The sequence below is a fragment of the Rhopilema esculentum genome, chromosome 8 (genome assembly GCF_057945365.1).
Source record: "Rhopilema esculentum isolate cy_ngs chromosome 8, ASM5794536v1, whole genome shotgun sequence".
NCBI classification, from domain to species: domain Eukaryota; kingdom Metazoa; phylum Cnidaria; class Scyphozoa; order Rhizostomeae; family Rhizostomatidae; genus Rhopilema; species Rhopilema esculentum.
The window spans coordinates 8,863,385-8,889,748 of NC_142822.1; the positions used below are offsets into that span (position 1 = coordinate 8,863,385).

Sequence of the window (26,364 nt, forward strand, 5' to 3'; positions counted from 1 at the left end):
AACGTATTGGCCTTCAGTGTACACGACGCGGCTGATAAATACGAATGGAATAAAGACGTACTCGTTAACTTATTGAGATGAAAGCGGTGTTATATCATAACGTATTGGCCTGCAGTGTACACGACGCAGCTAATAAATACGAATGGAATAAAGACGTACACGCTAACTTATTGAGATGAAAGCGGTGAGATATCATAACGTGATGGCCTCAAGATCCTTCAGGATTCATGATGCCTCTGATAAATACGGCAATGAATAAAGACGTACACAATTGAGACGACAATGGTACGATTTCAAAGCTTATTGGCCATTCAGTGAGCATGATGCCGCTGATAAATATGGTATGAACTAAATACGCTCATCAATTTGAAGGATAAAATCTGATAGAATTTAGATACAGATAGTAAATGGGCTTTTTTTGACTTTCGATATTAGCACCATTATGCCTTTCTATTGCTAGATTTCTTTTTTCATTTTTTTAAGTGGCCCGTCCCTGCTATTGCTGATAGCATGGTTCCTTGACCAATACATTTTGATGATACATTTGTTAGTGTTATAAAGAATAATCTTCTTGAATAAGACAAATATAGTGCTGTCTCACCTGTTTCCTTGGCCCAATTACTTTCGAGTATAGTAGATTGATGATAAACTGGGGCATAACAAATCCAACGAATGCAAAAAAAATCCCAATAGCAAATTGTATTGGGCGTATCTTGGGCGTGGTTTTGCACCAATTGTACTTGATTGGGCAACCGGGAGACAATACTACCTTTGAAACATTTCCAACAATAACTACTTCTGAAAAGACAAACCAAAATTTGTTTAGATCTACAGAAAAAGAATAGAACAAACGCTCCAAAAATTTATATCGTAAAATGTAGCGCATATGTTTGTTTAAAGTGGTAAGTAATTTCATAAGTTAACAAATAATTATATTATAGTAACTTCTTTGTGAAGAAATGGACACTGCACTGAAAGGTAAACACCAGGGAAAACCTTTCATAAAAATGTAGCTGATAATTAATAAACAGAAATCTCTCTAGAAATATTTTTATAACCGTGACGTTTATAACGGTTATAACGTTTATAACCAACAGACGTACGAAAATGTGATTGTTTAACCTTTTGCGCCAACCTAACCCTGTTTACAGGAGAGTGAATACGTGGCATCCCTATATAGAAACTGTTCGATCCTAGCAGTAATTGCTAGGGAGAGGGGGGCTGAGTGCAGTGGGCAGAACCCCCTTGTTAAGATTTTCCTGATTTTGGGCTGAGACAGCCGTTCCAGGTCCAAATGTGCTTTATTAGCAAGATCCTTACGCAGGGTGGAAGTTCTTTTTTTCCAAACATTTTGGCGAATTGTGCTTTCCGTTGAGGGTATATTGCTTCTGATAAATCGTTTTTCACGTTCTCTCTAAATGCAGCGTTGCTAAAAAAGTTTAAAATGCGCATACATGTCGCTAATGGATCTCAACTTGGTCCAATCCTGGTTTTGTAATAGGTTTTGGATTTGATCCTATTTAAGCACCTTTGATCGTATTCAAAAGAATTCTGGTCCTGCTTTTGTGTAGACAAGGTTAAAGCTCTGTGAACGCACCTTTCGTTTGAAGTTTATGGTGCTCACTTCCCCAAGGCAAGAAGATAACAAATGCCAAGAGCAAGACGACGAACCCGACAAAAAGAATGGACCTTTCGCGAAATCTAAGAAAAATAACATATTATTTTATGTTTTGTATTAAAGTCTGATTAATGCATACAAATCAGTTGACCTTTTGTTGCCTATACTAGAATTAAAAGAATTTTTTTTAAGTAAAATATGTGCTGTGATTAAGATGGAAAATGTCAGTAATAATGGTTGGGCAATCCCGCTCACACAACACAGGCCTAAGCTATTGAAACAAATACATGAAAGCCAACTGTGACATATAGAACTTTGCTTCCATAGCTTGAAACAATTGAGATGTGTCTTTAAAGTTAAGGAAATACCTTGGGTACCAGAGCCTCATGAATTCGAGGATAAAGTATTGTAGACAAATAGAAAAGACTGCGGTGGCAAAGAATGAGTGATGAGGAGGATGGAAAAGAAAAAGGCTCTGGGCTGATCTGAATAAGGGCACATAAAACTAGCATGATTGGTATTCCGGTATTTTGCCCTTGAGGATTTCAAAATCTCTATCCAAAATAGGGCGTCATCACTTGAGGAACGTGCCCCTAGCTTTTCCTAAGAGGTTAGTTTGAAGAAGTCTTGGAAAAGGACCCTTTTTTCTGCGACCTATTGTCACATCTCCCCTAGGCCCCTTCAAGTTTGAAATACTTTTGACATCCCTGATGATCACCCATATATAATTAGTTTTTTCGGAATTGGGCTAAGGAATAAGAATATAATTTAAAAGTAAGGAACCTGTTTTGTGTACGTCTGATGATGATATAAGCTGCTAAGTTGATAACACTTAACGAAGACAGGGTTATCCCAGCGTACAGAACTGCTTCGTCTTTTCGCAGGGCAAACTCTTCTGCAAGCAATGGACTTGTCATACTAGAAATGATTGAGAAAGAAGCACTGAACACTAAATATTTACATGATTGAATAAAATGAATAAACACATTATCTTCCATAAGAGGGCATGAAACAATCATAAGAAAGGTGTAACGCAATTGCCTTGAAATTTTATGAAAAAATAAAGAAATTAAAAAATGAAATTTTTGCTTCTGAGTAAGAATTTTGCAATACAGTTGACCTATACAAACAGTTTTATGTAGCCAAGGCCCTCAGTGTTACCCTAAAAGCTACCTAAATATGCTTGGTAAAAACAAATACAAATTAACACACAAACAACACACATCATCATCTTTCGTAGTTTGCTATTATTTAACTTTGTATAACTATAAATGACACGAAATAGCGAAAAATATCACTTTGAAGAGACGGTGACTGCTTACTGGTATCACAAGTGGTGCTCGATGCTAATAACTACTAAGGTCACGCAACTATCTAGAAGGAAAATCAGAATTGTATTGTATTGTATTATATTGTAGATTAATTAATGTTAGTTTTTTACAATAGTGAATATACAGTAATTAAGACTTACATGAAATAATTTCAAGGATTGCATAAGACAGTTTATTTACTGCAAAATGAGCATGCGCACTTGTTTTCAAAGAACCAAGCTCTGATCAGCTTCTTAAATTGTCTATCATTTTGTGCTGTATTAATTGATTCCCGGAGTGAATTCCAGATTTTAGGCCCTTGAAAACTTAATGATCTGATACCATAATTGGTAGTTCTGGCTTTTGAAATGTCCAGGGGGTTTTTGAGTCAAAGGTTATGACCTGTTGTTTTCGATACAAAAAAGTCTTTCATGAGAACAGGATTAATAAGGTTTTTAAATGTTTTATAAACTTCGAGCGCTGAAATTCTAACTGATTGTACATATATGGTAGTTTCTTTTGAGTTAGCAATTAAATCTTTGTACGAAGATGAATAGTCCGAATAGGCTAGTCTTAATGCCCTCTCGTTAATTTTCTTTAGCTTATCCTGACTCCTTTACCACATAGCATCCATATCAATGAACAATAATTGAAATGACATAGTATAAATGATTCATAATTGTCTTTTTCTCTGTCGCCCACAAATCTTGCCACTCTTTTTGAAGAATTTAACTGTTTAGCTGCTTTTTTACAGATCTTATCGATATGAGCATCAAACTTTAAATTTTCATCGATCTGAACACCAAGCAAAGTAACGTTTTTCTCTATTTTTATTGCAAATTCTTGGTCAATTTAAAACTCATTTATGCATTTTTACTTTGCTGCTGATTGTGATAGCTTGAAATTTAGAGGGATTTGCAACCATTTCATTAGATTCAAACCAACCAAGACATTTTTTTATGTTAATTTTTACAAGTTGCAATAGTTCATCAGAATTTTTTGCAGTGACAGATATCGTGTTGTCATCAGCAAAATTACATAATTCCAGTTCTGTTTTCCAGTCTTCAATAAGTCTAAAAAGAGCGCGCTGGAAGGAAAACTATTTTCTATAAGCGCATAAGAATTTCGAAAATTTTTCTTCAAGAAATGGAGAAATTGAAGCTCTATTGCTTTTTCAAATACCTTTGAAAGTGTTATTGGTCTATAATTTTCCTTATTGAAAGAATCTTTTTTCTTTTAGACAGATGAGACTATAGCCCTTTTTAAGAAGTTTGAAAAAGTTCCTTGAATAATGCATCTATCAATCATATTTTTTCAGGTGTTCGTTAAATTTTGTGTCGGTTTTGTAGGATGCATTGTCGAGAGGCTAGAGAACAGAATAAACCAATCTTTCTCTTACGAGCATCAGAAGAAAAACGGTTACAGAAATAAAACTTGCTGTTATTTTAGATTGTGAAACCAAACCAATTGAAATTTAGCCATAGATTAACATATCTTGAACGACATTTTGAACATCATTGGGTGAAAATAGTAGTTTGTAAATTCCTCTATATTAAAGGAATATTTTCCGATCGGTGTAAATAGATAGAGTTTGTATCTCACTTTGAAATATTTTTCTCATCATTTTTCTTTTCTGCATCTTTTACCAGCTTCTACTTTAATTTTGACACAAGACTCTCCTATTCATTTTCTAGCCCCTTTTCTCCTACACCGTCAGTTTGCATTTATTTTTTTTATATGACCAAATCTCTTCTCCCTCAAACCTCCTTTACCAATACCCCTTCTCCCTCAAACCTCCTCTACCAACACGTTCCCCTTTGCAAATAGTCCTATCACAGAATAACACCGCTTGTACACCCATTACTTATGCTACAAGAATGATCAAATTATTTTTGAAAACTAGTACGATATAAACTTCAGCTTACGTTTCAATAATCGCAACATCACAACAAAGGACGAAAAATGCAAATATCGTAACGAAAGCAGCACGCAGGTTCGGCTTTGGAAGATCACCTAGAATTGAAACACAGTATATATGAAAATACATAAAGATCTTTTTGATATATGATTCGAACCTAGAAGATAACAGCTCTGTGGCAGGTGCATTTTAGGCATATGGTTTTGGGTTCCTATTCAGTTCTAGCCGATGGCCCAGACTCCTGTTTTTTGCCTCCTTATCATCAGGTGATCCACATGGGCAATGAATAAACACAATTAGAGAAGCTGGATATTCTACCTATTTAATTTTCTAGTTGAATATAACATTTAATTTTTCGAGAAGCAGAAATACACACTCTCTGTAGCGTTCCCACTTGCTTAAATCGGTCTTGTTTAAAAATAGTATACGGGGTACAGGTTCAACATCATTCAGAAGCCTCTTCCCAACAAAAGATTGAAACAAACCGAGAGATATAGAAAACATTTTTCTCCATTTGTCTTTCATCATTTGCAAAAATTAATTGCGTAATTAAAATGCACGTTATACTCTTTAGAAAAAATTCATTCGAAAATGGAATGGGGAATATAAAATATCTTAAGATTTTGTAATATACTGCATGATATTAAAGGAAAAGGATATGAGATATTGCCTGTGCTGTCTTTCACATCAATGTTGTGTTCTTTGAACCAAATAAGGATGATGAATATTCTGAAAAATGTCGTCACTATTCCGATCCATCCAGCAATGTTGAAAATGTCAATTTTCACAAACGAATAATGTAGTCCTTTGCCAAGCAGGGGTACGGCTACAGCTTGCAAAGCTGAAAAAGGAAAAAGTTCGAAATTAGCTTTCTCGCCTCGATTGGGCTGAGGCTGTTTAAATCGAAAGCTCCTAATTCAATCTTCAATATAAATATATAATAATAATTCAATATATATATCCCGTATCTCGAATGAAAACTAAGATCCCTGTCAAATTGCAGTAATAGCATCTTTGTTGTTGAAGTGAAATTTATATTATGTTAGTAGCATAAACCATGCCCTAATAGATGTTGTTCAAAAGTATTCAGGAGTTTGGTCTCCGTTGATTCGATAAAGGCATATATGAGTCTTTATTTGATTCCTTTACATATTAATTATGTATATGGCTTCGTTATTTTCTCAAAGCTCAGCGCACTTCTCCTTTCTGTCTGCCATCAAGGGCTGCCGAAAGCATTAGGAGGCCCGAGGGGGATATGGAAAAGAGGAGGCCTCTTGAGAGCGAGGCGAGCAAAAAATTTTCCGACAACACCCTTACGAATAGCTTAAATTCTTTCATTCATTTAAAAGGTTTTACTTCTTAATTGTTAGTTTGTTTCTTTTTATAAATTTCGTTTTAAAACGGAATCCGTGATTATGAGGTCCCCCTAGAACTCGAGGCCCAGGGCAATTTTCCCCTCTTGGCCCCCTTTTCGGCGGCCTTGCTGTCATCTCTTTTTCCCAGTGTCAGCTCACTTTTGAAAAGCAGCCCATCATCTTCCATATTCGAAGACAATTTGCTCTGCAAATGGTCAACATTGAATTCTTTGCTTCGCATTAAGAATGGGAGGAGGTGGTACAGTTCCACGAGCCTTGACTTCACCTGGTTTCTGTCCCCAAGCCTTGACTTCAGCTGATTTGTAATACTCTCAAGGAATGGAATAGCTGAACATCAACTTATTGTACCATCTTTACTGCTTTCTAATACCAGTCAGCGAATATTTCTCTACATTCGCTTGTTTCATACAAAGGTCCTCTACGAATCGTTCAATTATATGGGCCATTGAAACAGACTGAAAGATGTCTTGGTTTCTTTCTTCTGACTTTTTTACCAGAGGTCGTAGAGGCCCTTTTCCGTTCAAAGTCTTGTGCCTTTATTTTGGTTTTTGAGTCCCAGAACCATTCTTCTTCAAAGCCAGTGCGTAGTGCATCATAAAACACGCTGTAGAGTTGGGGCTTGAAGATAGACGCTATTACTGCAACATGATGACGTATGACCAAACAAGTGCGTGAAATGTCAGACTAAATCATTTATATTATTTCTGCGAGGTCCATTACATCTGCTAGGTCCATTACATGTGTCATTTGTGACCATTCTTTTTAGCGTCATAACCAAAATATTAAAGCCTTTTTCTAATGAAAATACCCCTTTTTCCTTTTTGAGAAAAATGATAGGGGTCTAGACCCCCAAGACCGTCTGTAGCTGTTTTGCTCGAGAGGAGTGTCAAGGGCCTATTTGCTGACACGTTTGAAAAATTTCCCATGAAGTTCCTCAGTAACTACTTTTGACGGCGTTTCAACTAGTTGATGGCGAAAAACTTAGATGGCGAAAAACTAATTTTTCTGAAAATGCAAAACTTTTTTTCATACAGTAATGTCACACATTTCACAAAAAATGCGTTTATGCTTGGCAAAAAAAGCATTCAGCTTTTGGCATAAATTATCTTTCGTGAACTATCTTCATTATTTGGGCTAATATCGAAGAAATCTCCAACAAAGCAAAAAGTAATAATTGTGGTCAAGCTTAAAGCATTGAAAAGAAAAAAATTCGACATAAAAAGGTCTTTTGCATCACACTCAATAGACAGCTTCTTGGTTGGTCCATTATTTTCTTAACGACTTATTATGAATTCCATAAATATTTTAACTTGAGAAAGAGATTTTTGTGTGCTAAAAAGGCATGTAATTTGTAATAAGTGATTTTAAGAACCCCTTACCATAGAAATCTATAAATTTTTCCACGTTGGGGGGGGGGGGCAATAGCCACCGAGTCTCTAAGAAAATTTACGCGACACGTGATCCTTAGACACTTCATCGTTGCGTGCAATGGACTTGACAGGATTAACAGATACGATTCAGTCTAATCTAACTTAGAGAATCTTCTTTGAAATAAATTTTCAAATTGGTAAGTTCAGCAAGAAACAGTCACAGAGAAATATGGTCTACCCACCTGGACCTAATGTAGACCCAAATTCTTCCAATACAACCAGGACTGTCAATGCATTGTTCTTCTCGTCTTTTGCAGTTGACTGAGATGCCACAGTGCGACAAACAGCTATATCTCCTGGCAAGATAAACTATGCTGTCTATCCAAACATCAGAAGGGGAAGAAGAGTGGGTAGGGGGGATGGTGGTTTAGAGCTGAATTTTTGTGACGCGTGGCTTTTCATTGAATACTGCTCAGTGATACACCAATACTAGTAGAGTTCTGACTTCACTAAAACCTATTTTTAGAATTTTTAGATTTTAACCACACAGCATGAAATATCACCATGAAATACTCATAAGTTCAACACCAGATATGAAAATTTAGTCAAATTTGTCTAACATCGGTTGAGATATTACCAATGAAAGATTTGAAACTTGCTAATGAATCACTGTTATTTTGGCTCTATTCATAAAATAATGAACAGAGACCAAAATACAGAGGTTTGATGAGGAAAGGGCCAATACACCTATGGCCATATCTCAGCCAATTCATAACTCATTTGACTGATTTTACACAGTTAGAAATATTTTATAATGCTCTTTTAGGCTATGGAATCAACGTTAAAAAATTCTCAAAGTAGATTGTTGTGACGTCATCAGTAAAGAACTGTATTTTTGGTTCGCATATGGATCAAAATAACGATAGTGCAAATTGCTACCCCACTTTAAGATGAAATCTCAGATTAGAGACTTGCAATACAAATCATTTAACTACCAAATACAAGTAAAGTGAAGTAGCATTTTACCTGCTGAAAAACCAACAATGAGCCTTGCCAACAGAATCAACATTTTCCCAGCAAAACCAGGATAGTTTTCAGCACAAAGGTACAAGAAATTCCCAATAAAGCGAAGAGAAGCGCTTGCCAACAATGGCTCGATAGCTGGACGGTACCTGCACCAAGCACCAAACAAAATGGAACCAATAACCTGAAAAATGCTGTAACCGCTAACTACCAAACCCAGAAACTGAGCATTGACTTCTTGGTCAACCTACAAAATTGAAGCAGAATTTTATTTACATGCATTCAAATTTTTATGATACGTCGTACAATTTAAGTCCAAGTGGCGTGGTAGCAAGGGGGGGCAGGGGGCCATGGCCCCTCAATATGGGTGCAAATGGAGATAAGGGGTGCTAAAATTGTTTGCTTGTAATATTTGGCTAGAAACATTAAAATTGATCGTATACGGGTAGAAAACTTTGCTCTAACTGGCTATGAACAATCGAAGCACGTTTCGTTGCCATGGCCCAATCAACATTTGTGTCATATGTTTTCTTGTTTTCAAGATTTTACGTATGCCAAAAATGTTTTTTCTATAAGTTTGCACTTAGAACGCCAAAAAAACCTGAGTGTACGCCGAAGATCTTCGCGCCAAGGGGAACGTTTTGTTCAGTGGGTGGAAATTAAGACAAGAGGACGCCAAAATTGTTTGCTTGTAACATTTGGCTAGGACCATCAAAACTGATCGGTAGGTAGAACACTTCGCTGTTACTTGCTGTAAACAATCTAATAAAAGGTGTGAATGGAGTGTACGCCGAAGATCGTACATGGAATGCACCCTGGCAATCAATGCAGCACCTTCTTTTTATTCAAATCGATCGACTTGGCCACCCCATCCAGGGAAAAGATAGCCATTCCCCCAGAGCTAAGTCCTGTATGCCACGTACTTCAATCCCCTGTACGTTACATCTTATGAAGTACGTCCTAGATTGAACATACATTCGTTGGCATATTCTGGGTGCCAGAGCTACAGAGAATGAAAGGATGATGAAGAACGGGGAAAGGAATTGCGAAGACGAGAGTATGGAAAGACGAGACTATGGAAACTACGTTCCCCTCCCATTCTCCTTTGCCCCGCTCTTCATCATTTGACTCTCTATGGCTGTGACACCCATGGTACCGTTGGCGTATCAAAGTACCTTCACCTTGTGAGAAGGGGGCGGCTGTGACGAGAGTGTTGCGAAAGAGATTAGCCCTTATTGCGAAAGACTCTGGCACCCAATATAGAGAAAACATTACAACGACCAAATATTTTGATTTAATAAAGTCAAGTATAAGTTAAAGCAGGCTGTTCACATTTAATTAGGCCATTTTACAGTTATCTCTTTGATCAAATACAATAGATTGTGGAAAAGATTTAGTAAGATTACCTTTTGCAGATAAGGCCAAATTGAAGGTAAAATGATTCCAAATTCTAAAAAAGCAGAAATGTAGTTAAAATATTCGTGCAAGGATAAGATGGACTATCTAATAGTATTGAGCCGTTTAGGATTATATTCTTTTGTGAAGATGTGTCTGATTACACGCCCGCAAGGAACCTAAAAGACAGGGACGTTTGAATCGGGGCACGAGCCCCCAAAATTTAGCGATCTTTTTAAAACATTTAGAAACTTTTCCCTTATTTGAGACGTAGTACCTCGTAGTACAACTTCAAATGATTCCAATGTCACTGAATAGAAAGCAAATTGAAACGATTGATCGAAAATTAGGCAAATATTTTTTTTACTTATAGTTTTCAGGAAAATTTAGGAGAATGGAAGGGAGTGAGGAAAGAAAACTTTGAAAACTGTTGAGACATTGCTTCAAATGAATTGGGTACATGATTTGGTTGTTTTAAAAAGCTTCAAGAAGAACATTGATGTTGCCGATGACAGTATTGCAAGTAAATAAGTATCACATTAAACACCACCAACTAATAAGAGCAAAAAGATGAAATAATTTCAAGCCGAAATTTTCAAACAATTTTTTACAAGGTCTTGGTGTACAACATGACCTTGTGTACAACAACAATACTTCAACTTGTCATAAATTTATTCAATTTAATTTTATTTACCCATTGCAATGAGTGCCTGAGTTAAGTAAATGATTCTTATTGTCCTCCATCTTGATTTGTACTCTTCAGGCGTCTCATGTTCGTCATCATCTGTGGTTTCCCCTGCTACACTGTCCCTGCAATACACTAACGCGTATCATACCGGGTATCTCTTTATCTGCTACGTATCATACCGGGTATCTACTTTGTTTGCTACGTATCATACCGGGTATCTACTTTATTTACTTTCCTTCTAGACTACATTGTTTTAGAAAGATTCGCCTGTACAAGGTCTGCGCCACAAATTTGAAAGTGGGGGGGGCAAGGCTATAAAAACTAGGGGGCCAGTGCTTCCTACCCCTGTTACTGCAGCTCTAAAACTACCTTCTCCGCAAAAAGGTGAGGGGCCATGGTCACCCCGGCCCTCCTGTGGCACAGGCCCTGCTGTAATTAGTCAGCGTGCGCAGTTTTGCGTAGCACAAAAAGGTAAAATGCGCCTGTGCAACGTTAGATTTTCCCATAGATTTAGATTTTATTATCTTTATGGTTTTCCTCTCAGGTGAGCTATATAGAGTGCCGCAAGCTTTTTAACTAGCAGAAAATTTTCTCTAACTTGTTTCTGAAGTGAGTTTCAAGTCAAAACAGTTTTATTTAAAAAGCTGTAGCATTTGCGTGTCTTTTATGTCCAAAATTGTATAAAAAGTCAAATCATTTGTTTTTCTTTACATGGAATGAATGAGAAAAAGGAAATCTATTTTACAATTCTTAGAATAGAAGAAATAAGAAACCAGAATCCTGATTTTTTGTGAACCATAATTTAAAATTATTCATTTCAAAATATAAAATTACCTTGTCTCGTTAAGGAGCTTTTCCTTCTCCATACCCATGAAGTCTTTTTCGAATTTACATTTTTCTTCTCAGTTAATCTACAGGTGGAAGAAACAAACACTTAACCCTGGAAAATATACGAATTTTGTTTTTTTAACATAATGAAAATGTCTTTTACTTATTCCAAAATCTTACTGATACATGCAGCCATTAGGGGTGAGTAACTGTAGGGGCTCTAGCCCCTCCAAGGCAGCTAGTTAAAAATCTATTGGAAAATATTTTGAAAAGTAAATAGCTGCAACACAGAGAAGCCTGCACACGAAGAGAGCAGCAGGGGCACAGTGCCAAGAAAAAGTTAAAAAACAGGAAAACAAATAAAAATGCTAAATTTTACGAGGGCAAGGGGAGCCACCTGCCCCCCCCCCTCCTGGCGCAGGCGCCCTTGCTTCAACATCTACGGAAAGCAAACGTAGTCTTCGCAGAAAGATGATATGAAATTGATCCTTACATACAATTTTTTTAATTTTTTAAATTCACTTCCACTGCCGAAATTTCATTTGTGGGGAAAAACTCTTGATTGCTAATTGCAAAGTTGCTCCTTGAAAGCCCTTGTCCTTTTTTAAAATAAAGACAATCAAAGGACACATTTAGCAATGACAAAATGAAACCCCCCACCAAGAAGTTTAAAAATTATCTTAAAACACCAAACCCAAGAAGCTTTTTTATTCAACCCGTTACACCTCAAGAAATTAATGACTTAGTTGCCAACTTAGACGAAACTAAAGCCAATGACTCATATGATCTACCCGTAAAACTCATTAGACTAGTAAGGTACACAATTTCATTGCCTTTCTCTTTAATAACTCAACATTTGAAAAAGGAATTTTTCCAGAGAAATTGAAATTTGCAAAAGTGACACCAATACACAAGGGCAAATAAAAACTTGAACTTACTAACTATAGACCTATCTCAACCCTACCAATCTTTAGTAAACTTCTAGAGAAGGCAATGCACTCTCGTTTGGTTAACTTTTTAGACAAGTACAGAATAATTTTCAGGCATCAATCTGGATTTCAAAAAAATAAATCAACAACATTGGCAATCTTAGATCTCTGCACAAAGCTAGTTGAAAACATTGAAGGAAAACGTTTTTCATGTTGTATCTTTCTAGACTTCTCTAAAGCCTTTGATACAGTCAATCATGGTATTCTGCTAGATAAGCTCGAACACTATGGAATAAGAGGAATTGCCCATTCTTGGTTCAAATCCTACCTTACAGAAAGAAAACAAACTGTCTCAGTTAATGGCGAATTGGCAATCGACCTATCTATTAACTGTGGAGTTCCACAAGGAAGTGTCTTAGGCCCACTTCTCTTTCTGCTATACATTAATGACATATATGTTTCTTCACAAAAGCTGGATTTTCATCTCTTTTCAGATGAAACAAGCCTTCTTTTTTCACACAAAAAACCTACAAACCTTAGAGAAAACAGTAAACTCAGAATTAGCAAATATCTCCGATCGGCTACTGGCCAATAAACTTTTCCTAAATGTATCAAAATAAAATTTTCTGATTATAAATCCACATCAAAAAAGCCTGATAAACCTATTGTCCTTCAAATTGATGACGAAAAGCTAGTACAAAAAGACTACACTAAATATCTTGGCATAATCATTGACAAACACTTAAATTGGAAACAACATATTAAGCAACTAAATATTAAAATCTCAAAGAGCATTGGCTTACTATGCAAAACAAGACACTTGGTACCTCAAAGCACACTTTGTACAATCTATAAATCGTTTATCCAATCTCACATAGTTTATGGCATACTAAACTGGGGAAGTGCTTATAAAGCTAATCTGGAGCCATTAAAATCTAGCCTTCGCAGAGCAGTTAGGGTGATCAATTTTGCCAAATACCAAGCTCATAGTGAACCACTATTCAAAAAACATAATCTTCTCAACTTTGATAACATGTATAAACTTGAAGTTGCTAAATTCATGTTTGATATTTATCATGAAAACGGTAATGACCTACTCAACAACCTGTTCATTAAAGCAAATATATGTCATCAGCATGAAACAAGACAGTCTTCAAATGACAACTTCTCTTTCCCTTTGGTCTTGACAAATTACAAACAAAAGTCAATTGTATATGAAGGAGTCAAAATTTGGAATTCCCTGCCATTGCAAATTAAAAAGTTACCGAATAAGTCATCTTTCATCAAAAACCTGAAAAGTTATTTCTTAAAGTCGAATTGATATACTTATTTGAACCAAATTTTGTACATTATCATTAAAAATTTATTACCACCATGCATCTCACTATTGTGTTTTTAGTATAACCAATTAACATATCTTATTATACTAACCCTATATTATCTTGATGTTCCTCCTTTTTATTTTTCATTCACATTCTTCTTTTGAAATCGAACACCTACACCTATAAACGTCCAATCGGGCATATGACCTAGATAGCTCCTTGTGAGTTCTTTTCATATGTACGACAGCAAACATACCAAACTTTGAACTATCTACTGTTTGCAGTTTTTCTTTTTGTAAAAAATAATTGTTATTTGTGGTTCAAGTGTTAAATAGAAATGTAGTAGTTAATTATTGCTGTGAATGAAATGTTTTGAGTTTGAGTTTTGAGTTTAGCATACTTATTAAAAACATTAAATGTCAAAGTATGTCAAATATTAAAAGTATGTCAAAAAATCTCATAGTACCATGCCAATGACAATAATTATCACGACCTCTTTTGATTCAACATATTTTGTAAGAAAAACGATACTACATCTCCTTTTCATTAGGCAGAGTACAATTGGCATCTCATCTTTGGAAGAGCAAATTTAAAATTAAATTGACAGCTGGAATAGAAGTCCATTAAATTTGGGCCAAGGTTTATTTCTTTTTCAAAATACGTAATGAATACAGAGTTTTGCTATTTTCATAACTTTCGATAGAAGCTGGCGCTAGAAAGTTTCATTGAAATCTACTGTCTTTTGAGGATATCTGAAGACAAAACTAGCTGCACTCTGTATTATTATCGGTCCTACTTGTCATGATTCAAAATAGGTCAATGAGAAAAACGCAAGAATCTGACCCAAGACTTAGTTCTCCAGTCAGTACCGCGTGCCAATAGAAAAATTTCCGCTGGAGCAGAAAAAACAAACTTCTTCTGTGAAAACTTTTCAATTTATTTCAAATCGCTACTTTCATTGATTATTTTATCGCAAACTATGCATATGCATAAAAAGAAAAACTGGTGAATAAAAAAGAAACAAAAATTGAAACTAAGACAATCGCTGCAGCGCAAGTTTGGAATTAACTTTGTAAATCTGCGTCCCTTTGCTACAATTTCCTACAATTACTTTCCTACTTCTTCCAAAAACAGTTACAGAAAGGCTCGACATTCGCAAAAAGAAGCTGTTGATATTCTTTGCAGTAATTTTGCAAGATTTTGGGCGTTGACTCGGATTTTAAAACACTTATCTTTGTTCCACTACTGCCTCCGCGCTAAGAATTTGCTGCATGTGGCCTTGATTCTTGTTTGTATGAAGGTCTAATAGATTACCATATTGCAACATTAAATATTTGAAACGACAGCTTGCTATTGAAATTCGTTTAAAGAGTTAAGAATATTGTCAATAAACAAACTTACCACACTGACAGGAAACATTGTAGCCAGTAGCAATGCGATTATAGAACAGGCTAGTACATACAGATAAGGAAAAAATGTTCCTATTAAGATAATTTACGTAACAATGTATTTAACTGCCATGAGTGCAAGCAACCAAAAAACCCCAATGGACACATAACAAAAAACCTCTATCACTCTGTAATGAGGCGTCAAGCATATAGCCACAAACCCTATTTAGAATCCAGCCTCTGTAGATATGGTTCTGTGAAAAATTATCGATTTAGGGTATTCTTGTAAAAAGTGGCTAATAATACAGCTATATCAAAGTGCCCAAGCCCCTTTCTTTGGGGTTATAATATTATCAACCCCAAAATATAATGTCATTCTTTGCTTTCTTTACGAAAATAAAACAGGAAAAAGCCATGAAATAAAACTTACAAAAGATTTGATTCATACAAGGTAGATGGGGTACAATCCCCTTTGAGACCTGCAAAGAAGATAAGAAAGCTGATAGAGGCTACCAAACATAAGAATGGCTGGATATGTATATGAGTCGCTAGTAAGTCTTTGTTCTCCTTCGACAGGGGAAGCATAAAAAAAGAACTTTAATTGCAACTATCATGCAAACCTAAGCTATGCCCCAAATCACAGAGTATAAAACTGATAATAATCATTGAGATCTACAATCTCCCTATGTCAGGTTAGCACTGTCTCAAAACTTGAATTAACCTCTTTTACAAAATGCACGACAAAGACCCCTCCGTCCAAGGGTGGATCCAGAGCAAACTTGGAGGAGGGGCAGTTGGTAGTGGAGGGCGCTGAAAAATTTTCTAAAATTGATGACGAGAATTTGCTGTATACAACAATTTCAGATCCATTTTCGGAATAAACAACATAACTTTGAGGTAATCCTTGAAGCAAATTAACCTATCGGTCTCAGAAACTTTTTCACCTGATTCTCATTCTTCAAAAGGGGCGCATAATTACAAAAAAAGGGGCGCCAGACTTGCTTCAACTCGTCGAGAGAGGGGCAACTGTTAGGTTAGCACGGTTTCAAAAACTTGCATCACATCTCTTACAAAACGTACGAGACAGTCCATTCCATCCAAACATTCAGATATTCAAAAAGAGGTGAAGTTGGAACTTGGCCTGTTAAGCAATAACAGCAGAGCCAAATTTTATCGCTCTGTTATCAACCCTTGGTCCGGATATCGTTTTCACAGGAAAGCAATTGTTTTTTTAATGGAAATACTTGTAACTGCAGATTGTGCAATGCTCTTGTTAAAGGTTTGGTGGTTTCTGTAGGATTTTTAGCACATTTGAAGAATAAAAAAAATGCAAACTGCATGCTAATTTTTAATCTATTAATTGCTGGTGTTAATAAATTGTTGATGCAATAACTGAAATTCAATTTTTTGGCTTACCCAGGTCATTAGCTATAGATTTAAATTGTCAATATAAAGAATTAATTGAAAATAGAAAAATAAAAAAAATTGCGAAAGATGTATAAAACATAACCCAAAAAGGATTCACAATGAATAAAAAGGGTGTATACTAAAATAAAGATTTTTCTGCAAAAAAGCAGATGTCCTAAAGTGTATCCTTACCATCTTCTAGGCAACTTGTGCCACTGCTGACCTTTTACCCCTGTTAGAATTTGACAGTTAATATATTCAGAATGATGCAGATTTGGCCAAAATATTTTAAAGCTCTCTTTGTTTATTTTTTGGGAATATTTCCCCTGCTTTAAACAAGTCCCAAACTCGACTTCTTCGTAGAGCAGCAATTACTGAGATTGTTCTGCATAAGTATTGATAAAAAGTGAATTAAATACTCTACATTGATAATCTTTCAGAGCATCATGTCTAAGGGGCAGCTTGGGATGGCAATAAAAGTATTTGTTTAATACCATTTTATTTCAAAGAAAGAGGACCTTGGTTTCTCTTTGATCGCAAGATATTTCTTTGGCTTATTTATCCGCTGCCACTTTTTTACAACAATACCCTGCATCGATAATTTTTCACAGAACCATACGTATTTTTTCTCGAATATTCCTGCTTCCCTTTTTCTTTCTGCCTCTCTAGTAATCCCACTTGTATTTTATAGATTGTAAGAAAAATCCCGCCTCCCCAGTAATCCTGCGTGCGGGGTTGAAACTTTTGCTTGGCATTTGCTATTCTTTACACACTTTGTATGGACTTCAAAATCAAAGATCGAAACTTATGCTCGGAGTGAATGGGTTAAATCTCGTGATGATGTCGTAGAATGGAGAGGACAGAGAGCTGTCTCATTTTGCAAGTTGATCAAAGATCCAAGTATTTTTGAAAAAATTATCATTACTGTTGTTGAAACTGCATATTTGCGAATCGCTCAGTGAGTTCAGTTTTATCAATTGATTTGGCTTCTGAAATTTCGATGGACAGTATTGCCAAGTTATCGAGTCTTTCTTGAGATATATTTGACCTTAAGTACGTTTTAATCAAAATAAGTTTCGAATATGATCTCTCAGCTGTGCAACCGTACCCTGGGTACCAGACTCACTATATATGAAATAAAATAGAGAGTCTAGTCTAGTGCGCCCCATACTCGTTCTGGTGTGCTGATATTAACCAATCAGGAGAGAGTGTACAGATTTCTGTACGTTCAAAGGTCACAGCGAAACAATAAACCTAGCTCTGGTATAAAACAAAGAACAGAACAGAGCATAAATAAATGCTAGCGACCGTAACGATTGAGTTTGAAGATGCTGTTAAAACTGTACTCAAAGAATATTTTACGTATGTTGTGGAACTGAACACAGAACAGCATTGAAAGCCTTGTTTGTAGAGAGAAGAGACACCTTCGCCATATTGCCAACTGGCTTTGGAAAGTCTCTGATATTCCAGGCTGTGCCTCTCGTTGCAAAGAAATTAGGCCTTGCAGTGAAATGCAGTAGATAAGAAACACCGCAAGGCGCCGAGAACAAACAACGACAAACACAGTAAATCAGTTATAGCTAATATTTCGCCTGGCATACGGGGCCTCGCTTGTCATATTGCCCATATTTGCTGTGGTGACCTTCCAACCCGGTCTGCATAGTATGGCACTTTTCGACGAGATCTCCGGTGTGCACGAGCAAAAAGCCTGGTGTGCCGGTGTGCACCACCAAACCTTTCTGGTGTGCTGGTGTGCACCAGCTATTTTCCCCTGTTGTGGTTAAAGTTTGTAAATTTGAATTTTACCGTAAAAATGCGAAGGAGCCTCACATGCCTTCTTCTTTTGCCCGCCCTTTCTTCTTTTTATCTGGGTAATTCCAATAGAAGCCACAGAATTTTCTATGGGACCACAACCAGCCACGCTCATCTTCATCTTAGTTGCCACACCCAAAAATACCCGGTGTGCAACAGGTTTTGCACAAAAATATCTCCGGTGTGCACATGCCATACTCTACAGACTGGCTTCCAACGTGATGATTCTAACCGCCGCGGTGTCCAAGCGCGCTGCCTTCACAGTTAGGAAGTAGACGTTGAAAGTACACACAATTTATGGGGAAAATTACAAAAGACTATGATTAACAATTTGATAATGATTAACATTTAATAACTGCATTGTGCTAACTTTAATTTCATGCTTCGCACATGTTTTTTGCTGCCAAATGGCGTTTTAAACCTGATTGTTATCTTGAGGCAGAAAAGTCTATTACCACTGTATTAAAAAGGTCGACTTTAAAGAACTAAATAAAACACATTTGCTTTAAGATTTCCCAAAACTCCTCTGACTACTGAGTTTCTTTATTATTTTTCTGACAGTCTTGTTTCACAGGCCTAGTCTGTTAAATAGACTTCAGTTCTTTCAAGTAAGTTCACCAGAACGAGAATGGGGCGCACTAGACCAGACTCTCTATTACTTTATATAGTGAGTCTGGTACCCAGGGTATGGCAACCGTAACTGGAATTGTTACAAACAGAGTTTGAAATTTGTACACGTCTGAAAAGGATGAACTCACTCTGCTTTCCAGCATCAAATTTACAATTTCAAGAACTGACTCTTTGTCTGCAGTATCTTTCTTGGACTCCTTTGCAAATAACCGCAATTCGGTTTCCAAATTTCCTGTAATATCACCTGGATATGCTGCAGTTACAGCTTTTGTGATGAAAATCTGATCAAACAACTCATACTTTGCCAGTGATTTGGGGTAAAGAAACCTGAGAAGGTTTGTTATCAAACTTTGATCATTAAGACCCCGTTTACACCGGCCCGTGCAAGTTTGAAACCGTGACAAAACTGTCGCGGTTCGCTCTTCCGTTTACACCAGCACTGTGGAACGATCGGGTGGTGGAACCGTGACGATTTTGCTCTGCTATCCGGAACAGTTTGGACCCTGCTTTGAAAGCGAACGAATTTTGTACCGTCACGGTTCCGTTTTTGAACGGGACAGTGTAAACACCTATCCGAGACGATTTTGTCACGGATTCACAAAGAGGTCTTTTGTATGGCTGTTTGAGGTAATCGAGGCTTTGATTGTGGCGTAACTACGTTGTCAATTCTGAAGAAAAGGAAATTCTGAAGAAAAGACGACCACAGAAAAGGCTTGTTTTGTTTCCCAGTCCAAGCCTTGATTGGACTTTGCAGTTTTGTAGTCTAAAATTTTGACTTGAAAAATAAAACTATTTTGACTTGATTCTCACTTCTGTAACAAGTTAGAGAAAATTTTCTGCTAGTTAAAAGAGCTGCGGCGCTCAATTTAGCTCATCTGAATGGAAAGTCTTACGCTAAACAGGCGCATTTCTAAGAGCTAAACATTAATCATAATCATAATCATAATCAGAGTTTCAAAAGGTCTGAAGTCTGAGGCACAATGTAGTCTGAAATGAAAGTTACGTATTGGATCAAGAGTATCCCTACCCGGTATGATACGCGTTATTGTATTGCAGGTACAATGTGGCAAACGAAACAAAATATTACGATCCACATGAGACGCCTGAAGAGTACAAATCAAGATGGAGGACAATAAGAGTCCTTTACTTAACACAGGCACTCAGTGCAATGGGTAAATGAAATTGAATTGAATAATTTTATCACAAGTTGAAGTATTATCATTGTTCTTCAGGTCAGTACTGATTTCACAATACATACATTAAGTCCTTGTCAAATCTTGTTTGAAAACCTCGACTCGAAATTATTGAAAAACCTAAATGTTTCTAAATCTGTATGGGGTCTTTTTTCTCTTATTAGTTGGTGGTGCTTAATGTGAAACACAATTACTTGCAATACTGTCATCAGCAACATCAATGTTCTTCTTGAAGCTTCTTAAAACAACCAAAGCATGTACCCAATTCATTTCAAGCAATGTTTCAACAGTTTTCAAAGTTTTCTTTCCTCACCCCCTTCCCTTCTCCCAAGTTTTCCTGAAAACTATAAGTAAAAAAAATATTTGCCTATTTTTGATCAATCGTATCAATTTGCTTTCTATTCAGTGACATTGGAAACATTAAAATTTGCGGGACTATGTCTCAAAAAATTTTCTACTGGGCAATTTTCTAAAAGTTTTTAAAAAGGTCGCTAAGGTTCAGGGGCTCGTGCCCCGTTTCAAACGTCCCTATAGGTTTCTTTCATGCTTGTAATTAGACACATTTCCAAAAAAATATAATCCTCAAAAACACATTTTTTTTTAGATCTTCCATCTTATCTTTTCACAATTATTTCAACTACATTCTACTTTTTTAGAATTTCAATCATTTTACCGTCAATTTGGCCTTATCTGCAAAAGGGAATTTTCCTCATTTTTCTACAATCTATTGTATTTGATCAAATCTATTGTATTTGATCAAAGAGATAACTGTAAAATGGCCTAATTGAATGTGAACAGCCTGCATTAACTTATACTTTATCTTCAAGCTTAGCTTGACTTAATTAAATCAAAATATTTGGTCGTTTGCAAGAATCTCGTCACAACCCCCCTCCCCCCCCCCCTCCTCCTCCTCCTCTTTCTCACAACATAAAGGTACTTTGATACGCCAACGATACCCTGGGTGTCAGAGCCACAGAGAATCAAATGATGAAGAACGGAGCGAAGGAAAATGGAAGGGGAACGAACATTCCATAGCCTCGTCTCTCCTTTCCTCTCCCATTCTCCTTCGCAATTCTTCTCCCCGTTCTTCATCCATTGATTCTTTGTCAGAATAGGCCAACGAATGCATGTTCAATCTAGGACGTAGTACGTAGAATGTAACGTACAGTGGATTGTAGGACGTGGCATACAGGACTTAGATTGTACAACGTATGCTAAAATATGAATGCATTTAAACAAAATTCTGCTTCAATTTTGTAGGTTGCCAAGACGTTAATGCTCAGTTTCTGGGTTTGATATTTAGTGGTTACAGCATTTTTCAGATTATTGGTGCCATTATATTTGGTGCTTGGTGCCAGTACCGTCCAGCTGGGAAAATGTTGATTCTGTTGGCAAGGCTCATTGTTGGTTTTTCAGCAGGTAAAATGCTACTTCACTTTACTTGTATTTGGTAGTTAAATGATTTGTATTAAAAATCTCTAGTCTGAGATTTCATCTTAAAATGGAATGGCGCTATCATTATTTCGATTCCTAAGCAAACCATCAAAAGAGTTCTTTAATGATGACGTCTTACCAAAATTTATTTTTGAATTTTTAATTTTGATCCCATAACCTGAAAGAGCATAATGAAATATTTCTAACTTTGCAAAATCAGTCAAATGAGTTATGAATTGGCTGAGATATGGCCACATGTGTATTGGCTTTTTCCCCATCAAACCTCTGTATTTTGGTCTCTGTTCATTCAATGCAAATCTTTCATTGGTAATATCCCAACCAATTTTAGACATAGTTGGCCAATATTTGAGAGTATTTTGTGGTGATCTTTTATGTAATGTGGCCAAAATTCAAAAATTCTAAAAATAGGTTTTCGTGAAGTCAGAACTCTATTAGTGTTGGTGTATCATTGCGCAGCATTCAATGGAAGGCCACGCGTCACAAAAATTCAGCTTTAAACCACGAACCCCCCACCCCGCCCTTTCTACCCCATCTGATGTTTGGATAGACATCACAATTTATTTTGCCAGGAGATGTAGCTGTTTTTCGTACTGTGGCTTCCCAGTCAACTTCGAAAAACGAGAAGAACAATACGTTGAAAGTCCTGGTTGCATTTGAAGAATTTTGGTCTACATTAGGTCCAGGTGGGTAGATCATATTTCTCTGTGACTGTTTTTTGCTGAAGTACCGAATTTGAAAATTCATTCGAAAGAATTCTCTTTCTTTCGACAGATAAGAAATTTGAAAATTCTCTAAGACAGATAAGTTAAATTAGACTCTTTATAGGGTTACGATATTAATCGAATTCATAATAAGTCTTTAAGGAACAAATGGACCAACCAAGAAGCTATCTATTGAGTGTGATGCAAAAGAACTTTTTATGTCATATTTTTTTGTTTTTAATGCTTGACCACAATTTTTACTTTTTGCTTCGTTAAGAGTTTCTTCGATATTAGCCCAAATAATGAAGACAGTTCACGAAAGATCATTTATACCAAAAACTGAACGGTTTTTTGCCAACTTTGCGCAACTGCGTCCTGGGAGTGCAGACCACTACCCTTTTTCTCAAAAGCGGATAAGTACCCTATTTCTTGGAAAATTGCTTGAATATTTGGTTATCACGCTAAAAAGGAAGGTCATAAATGACACACGTAATGGACCTCGCAGATGTAATTGACCCCGCAGAAATACAGAAAAATGATTTAGTCTGACTTTCACGCACTTGTTTGGTCAAACGTCATCATGTTGCAGTAATAGCGTCTATCTTCAAGCCTCAACTCTACAGCGTGTTTTATGATGCACTACGCACTGGCTTTGAAGAAGAATGGTTCTGGGACTCAAAAATCAAAATAAAGGCACAAGACTTTGAACGGAAAAGGGCCTCTACGACCTCTGGTAAAAAAGTCAGAAGAAAGAAACCAAGACATCTTTCAGTCTGTTTCAATGGCCCATATAATTGAAAGATTCGTAGAGGACCTTTGCATGAAACGAGCGAATGTAGAGAAATATTCGCGGACTGGTATTAGCAAGCAGTAAAGATGGTACAATAAGTTGATGTTCAGCTGTTCCATTCCTTGACAGTATTACAAATCAGCTGAAGACAAGACTTGGAGACAGAAACCAGCTGAAGTCAAGGCTCGTGGAACTGTTCAACCTCCTCCCATCTGTAGTGCGAAGCAAAGAATTCAATGTTAACCATTTGAAGAGCAAATTGTCTTAGGATATGGAAAATGATGGGCTGCTTTTCAAAAGTGAGCTGGCACTGGGAAAAGAAGATGGCAGCAGGGCCGACGAGAGGGGGCAAGAGGGGTGAATTGCCCTGGGCCTCGAGGTTTAGGGGGCCTCATAAAGTCATGGATTCCGTTTCAAAATGGAATTTATCAAACGTAACGTTACAGTTAAAAAGTAAAACTTTTTAATTTGATGAATGAGTTTAAGCTATTCGTAAGGGTGTGGTCGGAAATATTTTTGCTCACTTCGTTTGCATGAGGCCTCCTTTTTTCCATATTCTCTTTTGGGCCTCCTAAAGCTTTCAGCGGCTCTGGATGGCAGACAGAAAGAAGAAGTCCGCTGAGATAGGAGAAAATAGACGAAGCCATGTACATAGTTAACATGAAAAGGAATGAAATATGGACTCATAGATCACAGTTTTTCTCTTTTGATCTGTTTTCCTTGTCTGACGCACAATATTTACAGGTTTATTAACTGCTCATATTATTGGAAACTACGCTTAAATCGAATCAACGCAGACCAAACTTCTAAATACTTTTAAACAGCGTCTATTAGAGAATGGTATATGCTATTAATATAATAGAAATTTCACTTAGGCAACGAAGTTGTTATTCCTGCAATTTGACAGGGATCTAAGTTTTCATTCGAGAAACGGGATATATATATATATTGAATTAGGAGCTTTCGATTTAAACAGCCTCAGCCCCATCGACGCGAGAAAGCTAATTCCGGAGTTTTTTATTTTTCAGCTCTGCAAGCTGTAGCCGTGCCCCTGCTGGGTAAAGGCCTACATTATTCTTTTGTGAATATTGACATTTTCAACATTGCTGGATGGATCGGAATAGTGACGACAGTTTTCAGAACATTCATCACTCTTATCTGGTTCAAAGAACACAACATTGATGTGAAAGACAGCACAGGCAATACCTCATATCCTTTTCCTTGTAATATCATGCAGCATATTACAAAATCTTGAGATATTTCATATTTCCCATTCAGTTTCCGTATTAATTTTTTTCTAAAGACTATAACGTGCTAATTTTCATTACGCACGGAATTTTTGCAAATGGTGAAAGACAAATGGAAAATTTTTTTTCTATATTCTCGGTTTGTTTCAATCTTTTGAATCAAGAGGCTTCTGTATGATGGTGAGTCTGTATCCCGTATGCTGTTTTTAAACAAAACTGGTTTAAGCAAGTGGGAACACTATGTTGTGACTTGGGCGGGACATAGGTGTGTACCACAGAGAGACACATGCTTTAGTGTCTACACCAACGTTCTGAAGACATGTAAAAAATGCATCTAGCAATCCTTCGGCTCCTCCCTTGTCGCCGCTTGAAATTCAAAGAAAGAGAGTTTGGACTGTTTTTACATTGCTTGGTACAAATCTTGCTGTTGCAAGCTTTGAATCAATTCGTTGTCTATCAGCACTGCCATCAATTTGAGCTGAATAGCACAGGCATTTCTTTAAAACAGTCGCTGCATTCTCAATTTGCAATTTTGCAACAATGCTTCTCATTTCAGCATATGTCACTGGGTCTCTATAATGATAAAAGCTTGATTTCTCAAATGCTTCAAAATCTGCATCCCATACTTTCGATTCAAAAATGTTAACCAAGTTGTTGCTGTGCTCATGGGAAAGCAAGCGCGATTGCCAGCTTCTTGCACTCAGTGTCTCTGCTCTACAGTCGTTGTATGCATCCACTGCAACCTGAGAAGAAACTCGAGAGTGTTTTTCTGGCACTTTTCAAAGATCCTTATCCATGGATGCTCACAGGATACCATGGATGCTTATTTTTCCACAACTCATAGTGTGCTTTTAATCTTTTAGCTTCTTCGTGTGCCCTTGACATCAAGTGATCTACGACGCATTTCAATCGTTCTTTTCCATCAACTGGAATCCCAGAGGCCATAGGGAGACGTTCATTGGCAGAGAACTATGTCACTTGGTTCACATATTCTTTACATAAAGAGCATGTCATCAAGTGCCGACATTTTTTGTCTTTCATTTTAGTTTTTACTTCAAGACAACTTGCCGATAAAAGTAGCCAGCTAACGCTCAGCTTTTTACTTCTGTACCAAACAATGTCATCTTTAGTACTGAATTTCTTAAGTTGATCATCATCCATTTCGCTTTGCTTGTCGACCGGGAATTGCACTAATTCGTCAGTCGGTTGAGCTGAAACAGTTTCTTGGGTAAGATTCGTTTTTGCAGCTGAATTCCCAGTATTCTGATTGCCAAACTTACCAAGCAGTGATCTCTGCCCTGGTGCTGAGGCGGCTGCGCTCAACGCTTTTTTCCTTTTTTCAATTCTTTTGTCACTGCCGCATCTCTGCTTTCTCTTCATTGCTGCTCAAGTTTACTCAAAATCGGCAAATCGTTGAAACTTTATAACTTATTTCAAAACATTCGATTGCACATTTGAAGCTTTTTTATGTTTGCCTGTTGAAATGGTTGGAATGATGTGGACTTTGCAAAAATTGGGAACAGGTCACTGCTTTAAACAAGTTCCAAACACGACTTCTTTGAAGACCAAACATGACTCCTACTCTAAACATGACTTCAAAAAATTGTTGATTCACCGTAAATCCTTGAATTGCCAATTCCCCCCCCCTCTCGAAAAAGCCCCCTCCCCCGTTCGAATAAGCCCATACCTTAGAACTAAAAATTGCCAATAAGCCCCCACTGCTATGGCAAATTCTCGAATTGGACCCCTCCAATTGGACACCTATATGGCGTTTTATTGAATTACCACAATAAATTCATACTTTTGGTAGTAATAAATTTAATGCTCATAAAGAAATTCCTACTAAAATAAACAAGGTCTTTTGATAATGTCTTTTGATGTCTACGATAATTTTTTAAGTCCCACCCCCCTCGTATAAGTCCCCCTCCCTCGAATAGGCCTTCATTCAAAAATAACAAAAATAA

At 36.8% G+C, this 26,364-nt stretch overlaps 2 protein-coding genes across 3 annotated transcripts in view; one reads left to right on the forward strand and one right to left on the reverse strand.

Annotated features, from left to right (window-relative positions):
• The window catches only part of LOC135694340 (major facilitator superfamily domain-containing protein 8), a 36,394-nt gene extending 21,143 nt beyond the window's left edge, over window positions 1-15,251 (reverse strand). Inside the window, exons 1-11 of one of the 2 annotated variants that reach the window (XR_016143960.1) lie at window positions 15,179-15,251; window positions 11,533-11,609; window positions 10,705-10,820; window positions 10,022-10,065; window positions 8,619-8,862; window positions 7,835-7,948; window positions 5,517-5,687; window positions 4,854-4,941; window positions 2,402-2,536; window positions 1,598-1,701; window positions 602-798 (exon numbers count right to left, since the gene is read on the reverse strand). Coding sequence is in view for 1 of the 2 variants with exons in the window: in XM_089109767.1 (XP_088965893.1) it covers window positions 8,619-8,862; window positions 10,022-10,065; window positions 10,705-10,820; window positions 11,533-11,570 (442 nt within the window). In the remaining variant the exon portion in view is untranslated. The remainder of the gene's footprint in view (window positions 1-601; window positions 799-1,597; window positions 1,702-2,401; window positions 2,537-4,853; window positions 4,942-5,516; window positions 5,688-7,834; window positions 7,949-8,618; window positions 8,863-10,021; window positions 10,066-10,704; window positions 10,821-11,532; window positions 11,610-15,178) is intronic. The other variant, XM_089109767.1, reaches the window with a different exon arrangement.
• Window positions 15,252-18,603: 3,352 nt separating this feature from the next.
• On the forward strand, window positions 18,604-22,590 carry LOC135694348 (major facilitator superfamily domain-containing protein 8-like). The gene is made up of 4 exons (XM_089109737.1): window positions 18,604-19,349; window positions 20,071-20,186; window positions 21,468-21,626; window positions 22,232-22,590. The coding sequence occupies exons 2-4, from the start codon at window positions 20,183-20,185 to the stop codon at window positions 22,351-22,353; spliced, it is 285 nt and encodes a 94-aa protein (XP_088965863.1). The 5' UTR covers window positions 18,604-19,349; window positions 20,071-20,182; the 3' UTR covers window positions 22,354-22,590.
• The last annotated feature ends 3,774 nt before the right edge of the window (window positions 22,591-26,364 follow it).